The sequence below is a fragment of the Zingiber officinale genome, chromosome 10B, assembly GCF_018446385.1.
Source record: "Zingiber officinale cultivar Zhangliang chromosome 10B, Zo_v1.1, whole genome shotgun sequence".
NCBI lineage: Eukaryota > Viridiplantae > Streptophyta > Magnoliopsida > Zingiberales > Zingiberaceae > Zingiber > Zingiber officinale.
In genome coordinates, this window is record NC_056005.1 from 4,329,335 (window position 1) to 4,342,608 (window position 13,274).

Genomic DNA, 13,274 nt, shown 5'->3' on the forward strand with positions numbered 1-13,274 from the left:
AAAACTCTTTAAAGTAATTTCATGCTTAAATAGAAAATTAACTAAATCGGAAAATCAAGTTAAATTGCTCCGTAAGGAAAATTAAGACCTTAAGGAACAACTTAAGCTAAACTCTCTAACTACACAAGTTCAAAATAGAGACTCAACTCAAGTTGCAAAACTTGAGGAAGAATACTTTGTTGAAATGTGAAATTAATAATTTTAAAGCACTACTAGAAAAATTTACAACAAGATCTAACAATTTAGATTTAATACTTGGATCACAAAGAGCTGTATATAATAAGTTCGGACTAGAATATAAATCCAGCTCAACAAATAGATCATTTATTTCATTAATTAAGCAAAACAAGAAACAAATCAAAGCTTGGGTTCCTAAAGCTTACCTAACAAAACAAGTAGGAAAAAATCAATTCTATATACCCAAAATGAAATTTATTATATAAAAACAAAGACATAAAACATATGATTCAATGGGAGACATCAAATTAGTTGGCATCTAAAAAACATAGCCTACCCATTTGGGAGGACCAAAAGAATTTAGATATCTCCATAATAATATGATATTGTCCACTTTGAGCCTAAGCTCTCACGTTTTTATTTTTGGATTCTATCCAAAAGGCCTCATACCAATGAAAATATCTTTCTCTTATAAGTCCATGATCCTTTCTATATGTTTTCAATGTGAAACTTTGTTTGCAACCATTGCAACCCAATAGATAGTACGTTAGGAAAATTTTGTCCAGGAAGTCAAGCTGGGTGAGACATACCTTACTTAGTCTACTTAACTGAGTGGAACTAACCGAAACTACCTCGCCACATCCTAGACTAGTTAGACTAAGGTTTTACAATAGGAAGGTTAAATGCACAATTTCTTAAAAAGACTTTGTCTAGAAGTGGTTATTGTTCTGATACCCAAAAAGGGCCTTGTGCCTTACCACAGTGTGGAAGTCAATTTTTTAAATGTGTATTTAACTAACTAATGGTCAAACCTAAATCTAACACAAAATTAAACTATCTTCAAATAAAAATTTAACTAACTCATTGTAAAAAATTATAGGAATACCTTGGTTGAAAAATTAGACCGGATGAGAAGATTAAGGACCTTAAATTAAAATCCAAATTCAAATTCAAAATTAAATTAAAACTTAAATTAAAACAAAAATTAAAAATTAAATTTAAACTTTTAAAATAAAAACTTACATTAAAATTTAAATTAAAACTTAAATAAAAAGTTAATTAAAACTTTAAAAATAAAAAACTTACATTAAAAACTAAAATTAAAAATTAAATTAAAAATTAATTAAAAATTAAATTAAAATTAAAATTAAAATTAAAAACTTAACTAAAACTTAAAAATAAAATTAATTTAAAACTTAAATTAAAATTTTAATTAAAAACTTAATTTAAAAAATTAAAGACTAATTAAAAACAAAATTTAAAATGTAATTAATTAAATGATAAAAAAACTTAATTAAATTCTTAAACTTAATAAAACTTAAATTTCATTGAAACTTAAACCTAGCCTTAACTTAAACTTAATCAATATTTTTAAAGTTAATTAATAATCACTCCTACTTTTTTAGAAATCTAAGTGGATATGGGATAATGGTCGTTCCAAATATATGACTAGGGATCACACCAAATTCATCGAACTAAAACACAAGAGCTTAGGAATTGTTGCCTTTGGAAACAACAAAAAACTTAAGGTAATTGGAATAGGTAATATTGAATTTGAATCTAATTTCATTATTTATAAAGTATTATTTGTTGAAAATTTTAAGTTTACTTTATTTAGCATCCATCAATTGTGTGATTTTAATTATAAGGTTAGGTTTTTATCATCTGAATGCTTAATTAAACACACAAATAACCCTAACATAAGGGTAAAAGGATTTAGGCAAAACAATATTTATGCAATTAACCTACCTAGCTTCTCACTCAAGTATCGCTTGACACGGAAAGAGAAAATCTGACTATGGCATAGAAGACTATTCCAAACTCACTTTAGAAACATCACTAAATTAAATGGCCTAGTTCAAGGATTACCAAAATTACCTAACTTAGAATCAATAATTTATAATGTTTGCCAACAAAGAAAATAACTAAGTCAACTCATAAAGCAACTAATTAAGCTCAAATCAATTCAATACTTGAATTATTATACTTAGACCTATTTGACTCGTATAGATATAAATTAATAAATGGAAGCTTTACTGTTTAGTAATAATTGATGATTATTTAAAATTTATCTAGGTAAAATTCTTAAGAAATAAAGATGAAATATTTAAAATCTTTAGTAATTTTTTAAACAAATAGAAATAAAAAAAACTTAAAAAACTAAAAGATTTAGGAGTGATAATGGTGGTGAATTTAAAAATCATAGGTTCAATAAATTTTACTTAGAAAATGATTATCACCACGAATTCTCATGTACTAAAACACCTCAACAAAATAGAATAGTGGAAAGGGAAAATAGAACCCTATAAGAAATCACTAGGACAATGCTTAATAAATACCAACTACCTGTTGGTGCAATATCCCCTGGGTCAAGGTTGATCAGGTTGATTAGGCTTGAGTTGGCTCAAGCTTGAGTCTTGATGTTTGACAATACATGGAGATTGCATGTATAAGCTAGGCTTGAGGCTTGAGTTCACTCACCAGAAAGTCCTGGTGAGTGAAGCCAGGCAGATGAAAGTCCTAGTGAGTGTGTAACGACCTGGCCCCTTGGGCGACCCAACTAGCGGCCCCTTGGCGGTCCCTTGGGCGGCCCAACTGGCGGCTCATCTGGCGACCCCTTATGTCGTCAACCGACGACCCTCGGCCGTGTCGTTACTCACTAGGACTTCCCACCTCTAGTCAGTGGATTTTTACCTTCCCCAAGATTCGAACTCTAAATCTTCATGCTAAATACTAGAGTTTTAAATGATGACATTTATGATATTCGGTGGTCTCAAAATATTCGGCTATCCCTTCAAAATCTATTAATATCATATCCTAGTTCTCAATTGCTATTGATATGCCAAATAAAATCATATATTTAATCATTTTATTGCTAGAATGGTCCAAAGCTTAGGTTTACAATGGATTTTTTTTTAATCATATGGAGGAAGACTCACTTTGGCAAATATTATATGTTATCTTGTCTTTAATTATTTACTTGAGCTCAATTTATATTTACCAGCTTGGATTCAATAAGAATTAGACTGAGTTAGACGAAGTCACTTCTAGCACTGCCAATCCTCTACATTACGAGTTAAATACTTTTAACATTTTGGAGCCTAATATGCACCTTGCAAGCAAGAATGAGATACCTATAGTATTCTTAGTCTAAACCTAAGCGATGAGAGTTCATAACCTTGGATAGCTCTAAGTTGATTAGTTGAGAGACAACTTGGTAAGTATGAGGCTTTTACCACATTGAGATTTTGATAGATTTAGATGCTATTAATCCTTCGACATAATCTTCTGAGTACAGAGTTCTATTGTCCCCTCGGGGTGGTGCGATGATTAAGACATGGGATGTTGCCACATGAGATCTTGGGGTCGAAATTCGGCGTGACCGAGCATAACCTTCCCCATGTCTTGGCCATTTGCACTAATGGCTAGTAGTCATCCGTGATTTACCTCCTCCGTGTTGGTCTAGAGACGGATTGACAGAGGCACTGGGAGCGAACGAATCGCCTTTGCCACATGAGTACAGAGTTCTATGATGGACGATCAGAGTACAAGAAAGTGGGACTCTTATTCGATTAGAGTTAGATATGCTTGAATACAGGTAAAGAACTACAGACAAAATTGATCATTCATCATTTAGTTCAGTCGATACTTTTTAGAGCTTGCTCTTCCTCATCTCTGCTCTGAACCACCTGTCTTGGAGATTTAAATTGCACAAACTGGTTGCTGTGAATTGTTTAGAAACATTCATGGAAGATGTGGAATTGTCTGAACTACCAGTCATCCTCAACCAACACCATCTCACATTTCCTATCCAATCCAAAACTGTTTAACTAATCTCTACTAATGCTCTATGCTTTATGAAATAAGGAAGTGGCAGCACAGATTTCATCCAAGGTACACAATATGAACTTTCAGTTTGTCATGATCAAATATACAACTTCTTGTTCTACAAAAAAGAGCTGAGCTGATGATGTTTACAAAGTGCATCTAAGAAAATTTTCGACCAGAGCTGCCTGTGGAAGATGTGGACGGGGTATCCAATTCATTTTCATCATCGTCGTCGAGATCATCAAAGCCCCAAAATTCTTCATCCTCTTCTTCTTCTGGCACCTTCCATCTATCTTGTGAAATCTCTCCACCTACCAGCATCTCCAAAACCTGTAAATGTCAACTTGAATTGGCATCAACGCTCATAGATTCACTGAACTGCTCAAATCTTATGAAGAATCAGGAAGACTTTGGAATATGATCTTCAAAAAGACAATGTTCAGATGAAAGCAATGTATCACCAAAAGATCTTGGTGAAGGCGACCTATATATTCCAAATTAAAAACCAAGAATCATTACTTATTGTAACTTGACAATAATAGGCATCAAAGCATGATTGACAACATGAAGTTCCTGCCATGAAAATCAGCAAATGATAAAACTTTCTCTATGATTAACCCTGTATTTCTTGATGCCTCAAGCTCAAAATACATTTTATCTATCAATCATAGAGCTTTTTCTTCAAGTTCTAACCTCAGTCATGGAAGGGCGCAATGTTGCCGTTGCTCTGATACAAAGAGAAGCTGGAAAACAGAGTCTTCTGAGCTGTCCTATGTCGTAATTATCCCCTAATCTCGGATCAACTAGCATTTCTATCTTGCCTTCGTTAAGAAAAGGTCTCGCCTGCAAAGATATCACAAAAAGGATGCGAAGAGTGTAAAAAGATTGAATCAAAAGAATATTTTCAAAATTAATCAGAACTATATATTTACCCAACTAAGCAAGCTTTTATGAAAGCCGTCCACTGGTTTCCTCCCAGATATGAGCTCTAATAGAAAAACGCCAAATGCAAAGACATCAGTCTTCTCATCGATAATCCCATGCATGAAGTACTCGGGTGCCAAGCACCTGTTGACATCATTATCTCCATTACTTGCTGCTACTTAAGAACATCAATGCCTAATTAAAAATTTCCAAGTAAGATGTTCTAATCCTTCATTAATTTTTTACTGATTTGTTGCTCTGTCAATCTTTCTGTAAGCAATTAACTGTTGTCAGTTCTTCCTAATACTTGAGAGATGAAGAACATGTACCCAAATGTTCCTTCGATCGGCGTTACGGAACAATGAGTGCAATCAGATGGCAGCCACTTTGCCAAACCAAAATCTGAAATCTGAGATTGAGCAATGGAGAAGTGTCATTATCAGTCTCCAAATGACTTGCTTCGTATCATGAACTAAGCAGCATAAAGGACGTTCATTTGGCTGATACCTTTGGTTCAAAATTTGCAGTGAGGAGTATATTAGCGGCCTTGATATCTCTGTGGATGATCCTCCTTGGGCATTCTTTGTGCAGGTAATGGAGCCCCCGGGCTGTGCCCAACGCCACGGCGTGCCGCAACTTCCAAGCCATCACCGGCGAACTCTCATCTGTAGCGCCGGCATGGAAAATAATCATTTTCATGCTCGACAAAAATGATCCTATGTAATACGGGAAGTACGTCGTAGATTTAGCAATTGAAACTCGCCAGACTCACCATGGAGATTGGAAGAGACGGAGCCACGCGACGAGAACTCGAAAACCAAATGGAGGTCCCGGTCGATGCAGCAGCCGAGGAGACCGCAGACGTTGGGGTGGCAGGCGTGGCCGACGGTGCCGAGCTCTGTCAAAAAGTCCTTCTCTCGTTGCTCGTCGGTTGAAGCTCTTCTGAGCCTCTTCACGGCGATCTCCCGTCCGTCCTCCGTCGCTCCCCGGTACACCTCCGCGTGTCCTCCTCTGCCCACCAAATTCTCTGCAAAATTCGCAAGATTGGATTTTGACGAGCAGTTCGCATCTGGAAATAACTCGGGTAGCATAAAAGAGTAACCTTTACAGAATCCGTCCGTTGCTTTGCAGATTTCTTCGTAGGAGAAGCATCTCCAAGCCGGTTTGAAGGGTGATGGGGGGTCAAGCAGGGTATCCTTCGGCTCGCCAATCTCTGTGCTTTCTCCTTCATCATTAGCTTTGCTCCTTCTCCTGATGGTTAGAGAGAAGAGGCGCTTGAGGCTTTTGCTGCTTCTACACGTATCCCTCATGCTTCTCTTCTGCACTGTTTCGAAGTTCAAACAAAATGAGCACAAAGTGAGCAATAATGCGTTAAACGGAGAGGAAAAAACAATTAACCATAGCTTTGTCTCAAATTATCTCAAGTGAGAAGTCCACATTTAGCTTACCAAATACCCACTCGAGAAATATTTTTTTTTTCACATATAATAATATATCACATGAATCTCTTGTAGTTAAATTATCATCTCAATAAAGTACAACGTCTATGCGTTTGACTTTTACACTTGACAAGTTAACCCATCCACGGCGCTATTCAATTAGGAAACAGAACAATTGGAATAAGTAGCTTGTTTTTTAGGTGTTTTAGACCAAATTTAAATGGAATGAACAAAAATCCAAATAGATGGCTTGAGTTCATCTCGATTACGTGGAAATATGATTTATTAAGAAACCATTAGATTAAGAGAATTTAAGATCGCCGTGAAGAGGTTGCGTATAGTTGAGATGATACAGGTAGAACGTCACCATCCTGGAAACGACAGCCATAGCGATTAAAAATCAATGGAGAAGACAGATTAGCTTTGTCAGCCTTGAACCCGCACTGCAACACTTGTCATGGAATACACTTTTGTTTTTAAAGTAGATGAACCATTGACCTTTGCATTCTAGCGTTCAATTACAAATATATCAGGTTAAAACTGCTGTGCTCGTGATTGATGATTACTTGTCGTCCACCGACTGGAATGCAGAGTAATTGAATACAATATTATTGTCTCCTAGCCCTTGCGAATCATACACAAAACTTCGCAGTAGAAAGATTACAAACATGTATTTCCAATAGAATTTATATTTCAAACGATCCATCTTATTTGAGATCTAACGTGAGAATTAAAATAGAGATATAAGAAAACAAATACTAAACCAGCAGCTGTCGGCTACCATTTTCTTGGAATTGCACCCCTGAAAATTGCATTTGCTATAGGAATTAGTCCACAAATAAGGTTCAACGAAATAAGTTAAAGAGGGGAGCTAAGGTAAAGAGTAGCTCTGCAGGACTCGAGTAGAGAGGGGAAAACACACAGAATACTGTGAAACAAAACTAAGCCCGTTTAGTAGCTACTTAGTTTGATAGGTGGTTCTTCCAAATTCCTGAACCATAAACAAATATTCAATGAAGAATCAAAATGACAATTTGCACTTCAAAGAATCAAGCTCCAAGACCGTCGAAAGATTTGCTCAGCAATTCTTAATGCCACAACTTCATACAGAAGCCACTAGGCACCTGTGGTGGTTTCTTACTGCAGCTGATTGTTTCGGAGAAAGTATCCACCAACTGCCCTGCGAGGCTAGCTGGATCATCGATCAGAGTATCAACATAAACAGTGACTATCCTTCTCTCCTGAGGCGTAGCTCGTAAGCTGAACCAAGTAAGAAACTTCACCCTGAAGTTGGTCTCAATGTGGCCTTCACATTCCAGCCACCTGATCACTTTCACACAGTACTCGTAGGATCCTTCTAGTGTTCCATCCTTCGTACATATTTCAACAAATTTTTCCCTACCTCTTTTCTTTGAAGAACTTGCTGGCACAGTCTCTGGAATCGTTGGACCATTCTGGAGTGAAGTATTGCTCGGTTTCAATTTGCTACCTCTCCCAGAAACTTCCTTGCTATTTTCCAGCCGCATGGGAGTAACAGGTAGAGTTTGATCTGGATTCCCAAATGGAACAATAGCCATCACATTTGCATTTGGCACATTAGATATGTTATCTGATTTAGGGAGGTCAGATACCTGGATATTTTCCACTGACATAATGGAGTCCCTATGGGACTCAGTTTGAACTGTTGAGTTCATCTCATCGTCTACAGCAGAATCAGAGTAACCAGGTGTTGCCTCAGCTTCAACACCTTTTGCTCGTCTAACAATGCTGTTGAATTCAGTGTTTTGATTGACTGTATCTGGGTCAACATGGACTGAGAATTTCTCTGAGCCATGCATCTCAGACTTCTCAAAATAGTGAAAACAACTTTCTGGTGACTTGTTGAGGTCAGTAAATGTGGTGCCATTGTTATGGGATTCATCTCCCTCTGACGGGTTAGATATGCCACTGCTGTTTGTTTTTGGACTTTGACAATGTGATTTCGGCGCATTTATCTCTGGAGTAAAGCCACTGGGATCATCTGTTGAGACGACATCAGTTGTTACTCTGACCTCCCACATGCCTAGCTCACACAGGTTGCTGAAGGCTACTATCTTAAACATGTAGTCTGTACCTGGAGTCAATTCTGTTACTGAAAGACTCTTCACTGGCTCAAGTACAGTCAAGATTGGTTCTTTAGGGTATTCGTTCATCTCAGCTTTCCGGTGCCATAAGTTGCAACCAGCCATCTCTTGGGATAATCTCGAGCTATCTTCAAACTTCAATGTCAAAGTAACTGAAGTTGGGGATGTGACTTCAATCTTGATGAAGCTAGAGGATGCCAAACTTGCTTCTGCAGAGACAACCACAAAGAACTAGATCATTACATTGCTTCACGAACCAAATTGGTATCAAATGTTTAGAAAATTTTAAGGGTAATGAAAGTTCAAAGAGAAACTTACGTTGAACATGGGAATAGTTACGAAAGGCGGAGGAGTGCAAAGAATCTAGTGACTTGATAGCCAAAGTACACATTCTCTGAACTTCAGCACCAACAGAGAGTCTATTGACAATTCCCCGTGCCATGCTATGTAAATCATTAATAGGTCCAACTTCAGCCTCCAGTTTCTTCATTGCTGAATCAACTATCTCATGCAAACTCTGATACTTCTTGGTTGAGCGAAGAATCCTATGAGAGAGAGAAATCCGGTAACACAATACATCCACTCGTCGTGCATCTTTAGCAATCATGAGCTGCTTTTTCCAGCTCCTGAAAAAACAGGACAAGGTTTAAAGATAAACCATGTTTCTACCAACTAAACTTGATTAGCATGTGCTCATCAAAAACCAACATCGTGATGGCAAGTTCAGCCAAAGGATTAATGGAAACAGAGTACTTGTTTCAAAACTCAAAACAAATAAATCATGCTGACTTCATGATTTTGTTCAACTTGTAAATAATTAATCATCTTGAATAATAATGACAAAAGAATCTATTGACTACTAACTTGAAGGGTTTAGATGTCAGTGGACATTAGCAACACTTTAAAGCCCAAAATTACATGAGGGATCCCAATCACAGCAGTTGCAATTTTGAAGTACTTTTCCTCTCCAATCACATAAAATTTCCCTTTTAGACTAACAGACACCCAGCGATACACAAAATTCCAAAAGGTCTTCTCCACATCAAATGCTCATTCTTTATCTCATTGAGGATATCATACACAGTAGCTTCTTGTTGAAGATCTGATACATCTTAAACTCTAACTAGAATTCCATGTGTATACCCATCCTTCTTAACTATTTCGTTGTGATAAACTTACGATCACCTTTCATAAATTTTGCCCATGCAAAAAATTCAACTACATCACAAAAATAAAAAGAATATTTTTATAGTAAAATGAAGTCAGCGGCAGCAAGCACATAATACAGGATTGGATGCAGAGGCAAGGAAGTTGAAAACAGGTGCTTGATCAATGCCAAAATTTTTTTAGAGATATATTCAGTCTTTATGTTTACTCTTGTCCCATTCTATCCATGTATCTAGAATAAGCCCTGGTAAAATAGATAATTATATATCAGAACACCAATAATAAGAGTAGCAACTTGAGCTAGGCAAACAAAAATATGTAGCTAAGCCCAAATGCGTCCAGGCAACTTTTAAATTGTTTGGAGAACTGATGTCTCTGTCAGTGTTAACCAATCCGTGAATGAAAGTCTTAACCTCATGATTTCGCTTCTAACATGTCCATTTCACTTTTACAAGTCTAACCCTCAACTGATCTAAGTTTTTTTATTGGGTGTTCCACTAATTTTCCTGTCATTTTGAATTTCTAAACTTGACATTTGACTTATGAACTTGATATAAGGCTCTAAAATTCCCTCAAATATCAATCAACCTAGCTAACAATTCTTGACTTGTTCAATCTTAAGACCTGCGGCAAATCAACATAAAATACTACAGCAACACAACAAGAAAACAGACATATAAAAGTAGTCCATATTCAGAATAGTCAACTTCCATCGTTTAAACCATTCAATTCTTCACCAATTCATGAATCCTTTCTTATGATATGTCTTCAAAATTGATGCTTGAAAGGTGTTAAAGATTGAAGAGTAAATGATGTAAGAAAAAGGAAACCGACCTATATCATATGGAGATGCTCAAGACAAATAAAATCATAATGTCAAATATATTAGTTTTATAATCACAGTCACATAAATGTTGCAACAAACACTAAAATATGTCAAATTATGAATCTACTGTGACGTTAGTTCATATTATGTGGAAGAAATTACCCAAGCAAGTCGTTCACTTTTCCACAATGCGTGCAGTAGTAGCTCCCATCCAAACTTGGGTACTTCTCAGTATTCACAATACCAGCTCTTTCATTCTTCAGCGCACACTCAAGATGGCATGACAGTTGACATGAATTACCTTGAGAAAGAATTTCTGAACTACAGATTAACCAAAGACTAGGGTCCTTATTGTCATCATACTTATGGCAGATACAACAGGAGCAACGCTTACAAAATGCATCCTCAAGATTCATGGTAGCTCTGCATGCTAGATTCTGACAGGATCTTGTGGTAGCGATAGCTTCATTCGCTGCATTTGCAACAACAGGTAGACGCAAAGGGTGATCATTCTTCCTCTGTCTTTTTGGCAGGGGTTGAGGGTTAGGGGGAGCTGGGTCCGTAGTTGACTTGATGGGTTCTCCAGCTTTTTTCTCTGAAACAATTTTAAAAAGGTACTCTATCATCTTCTGTTTTGTTAAGCCCGTGTACTTCCTCTCTTTTCCTATTTCTGCACAAAGTATCTCTAGTAGATCTCTCCTGCTCCAAGTTTGTAGCTTCTCCGGAGCACTGTCTGGCCACTTGGACAATTCATGGACAAGCTCTCTCTTCTCTTCTATACTCAACTTGCGGCATTTAGATGGGTCGAGTACAAATCCTGAAGAGGCAAAAACATGAGCGTACAAGTCATAAATTCTCAAACTAAATTCCGATTTTTCAGCCTCTAGATAAGTATCCATGCTCGGATGAAAACGAACCCGAGCGGGCTACAAGAACTAAGAAACGGTTCATTTGCGTATCTTGAAAAAAGATTTTTTTTTTAATTTTTTTTAATCATGAAGAAAAAGCATCGCTAAATCAACAAGGCAATTTCTGACACTGTCCAAAAACTTGGTTGCAAGACCAACAGAGGAGAAAATCAAAGCAAATCTAAAGAAACCGCCAACAATCAATCTTATCTATGCCATAAAGGGGGAAAAAACTTACGAAAACTACGAGAAGATACTCACAGAATCCAAATTAACGAACGCAGCAGCGAGGATTGGAAGACGGATCAAGAAATCCTCTACGAAATAAACCCAAGCAATGAGAGGGAACAGGAAAAGGAACCCACCGGAGAAAGGCGGATCCATGGCTTCTAGATCTCAGCTCCTCCTCGTGCTCCCCCTTAGCATGAACCTGTCCCTTTCGCCACTCCTGCGACGAGCATGCCCGCCCCAACCGAAAGCGCGACGAGGGCTACCCCCTTCATCAAAGAAAATATATAAAAAAGGCAAAAGGTATCATCAATCTTCGCACACCGCATCAATTCCTACCCACAAATATTAAAAGAGAAGCAGGTACGATTACCGAGTAAGGAATACACGCCTTGCAGACTCAACCGTCGTCTGGCGACTGGCTTCTCTGCTCCTCTCGCCTCCAAGCTCCACAATCTTTACGTCACCACGAAAGCGAGGCGCGAGAGGAGCCGCCAAGCGGATGGGCGCGCGCTGCGAGCGCTATGGCATTAACTCGAGGGCAGGTGCAGTCCCAATGGCCAATGCCCAGGGAGGGCGAGGATCGGGTCAGATCAGATCAGGACAAAAGAGAGCAAGGAACAACTTGGTGTGTAAATGAATAAAGTCTTTCATAAATTATTCGGAATTTGATTCTATACAAATTTATTTGAGTTCGTTTAATGATCGTTGTTAAGATAAATAAATTAAACTCAAATTTCATAATATTCAAATCGTTAGGCTATGAATATATATATATGTGAAGTTCATGATTTAATTTAATAATAAAAATTAGGATAATATTAAATGATCAAAATCTACAAACTAGAATTCATGTATGCATACATGTACAAGAATATTTAAGTAATATCATATGTATATATTAATTACATGCATGTATTATGATTGGACGATAGAGAATTTAACTGACAAGGATATTTTAGTAATATCATATGTATATATTAATTACATGCATGTATTATAATTGGACGATAGAGAATTCTAGCTGGTCAGATTCTGGCCAACAAGATTTACTCTAAAAATTATAATTTTGATATTAAATTTATAAATTTTATATTTATTTATGAAATATATAAATAAATATATTAAATTTATTTATTAAAATATAAATATAAGTTTTAATAAAAAAAATTATAATTTTTTTAAAATATATAATTTAATTTTTAATAAATATTTTAATTTATAATTTATATTTATTAAGCTCGTTTAATTTCGATAAAAATTTGAATAAGTGGGTAAATCATAAATATATTTGTTAAATAAAATTCAAACTCAACTCAATTATAAAACGAGTTAAACAAGAGTTTAATTCAACTCAATTCAATTACATCCGTACTCGTGCCCTCGCAATCCTTTCCGTTCGATGTGACTTAAGTTTTTCTACGTCGGATTAGCGTGAGAATAGAAAAAACAAAACAAAAACAATCGAAAGCAAAAGAAAGTGAAAGTGAGGAAGAGGAAGAAAGTGGAAGATGGATGAGTCTCACTGTTTTAAAGATACGGCGGTCGCGCATCCTGTGCCTCGCTCAGGATCTTAATTCGATCTGTATCTCATCCTTCACCAGCCACTTCTTCACAAAATCTCGCGCAAGATCTCGTCGCATCCAATAACATT

The 13,274-nt window shown here is 36.5% G+C and overlaps 2 protein-coding genes across 2 annotated transcripts; both read right to left on the reverse strand.

Moving 5' to 3' along the window:
- Positions 1 to 3,957: 3,957 nt before the first annotated feature.
- Positions 3,958 to 6,345, reverse strand: LOC122028558 (probable receptor-like serine/threonine-protein kinase At5g57670). Its single transcript, XM_042587401.1, has 8 exons — positions 6,328 to 6,345; positions 6,032 to 6,253; positions 5,702 to 5,956; positions 5,437 to 5,594; positions 5,259 to 5,338; positions 4,938 to 5,073; positions 4,699 to 4,848; positions 3,958 to 4,335 (listed from the first exon to the last, which is right to left on the reverse strand). Exons 2-8 carry the CDS (start codon positions 6,237 to 6,239, stop codon positions 4,165 to 4,167), a joined length of 1,158 nt encoding a protein of 385 aa, XP_042443335.1. The 5' UTR covers positions 6,240 to 6,253; positions 6,328 to 6,345; the 3' UTR covers positions 3,958 to 4,164.
- Positions 6,346 to 7,299: 954 nt separating this feature from the next.
- On the reverse strand, positions 7,300 to 12,188 carry LOC122028875 (protein VERNALIZATION INSENSITIVE 3-like). Its single transcript, XM_042587819.1, has 5 exons — positions 11,994 to 12,188; positions 11,758 to 11,889; positions 10,647 to 11,301; positions 8,810 to 9,117; positions 7,300 to 8,700 (listed from the first exon to the last, which is right to left on the reverse strand). The coding sequence occupies exons 2-5, from the start codon at positions 11,774 to 11,776 to the stop codon at positions 7,457 to 7,459; spliced, it is 2,226 nt and encodes a 741-aa protein (XP_042443753.1). The 5' UTR covers positions 11,777 to 11,889; positions 11,994 to 12,188; the 3' UTR covers positions 7,300 to 7,456.
- Positions 12,189 to 13,274: the final 1,086 nt, after the last annotated feature.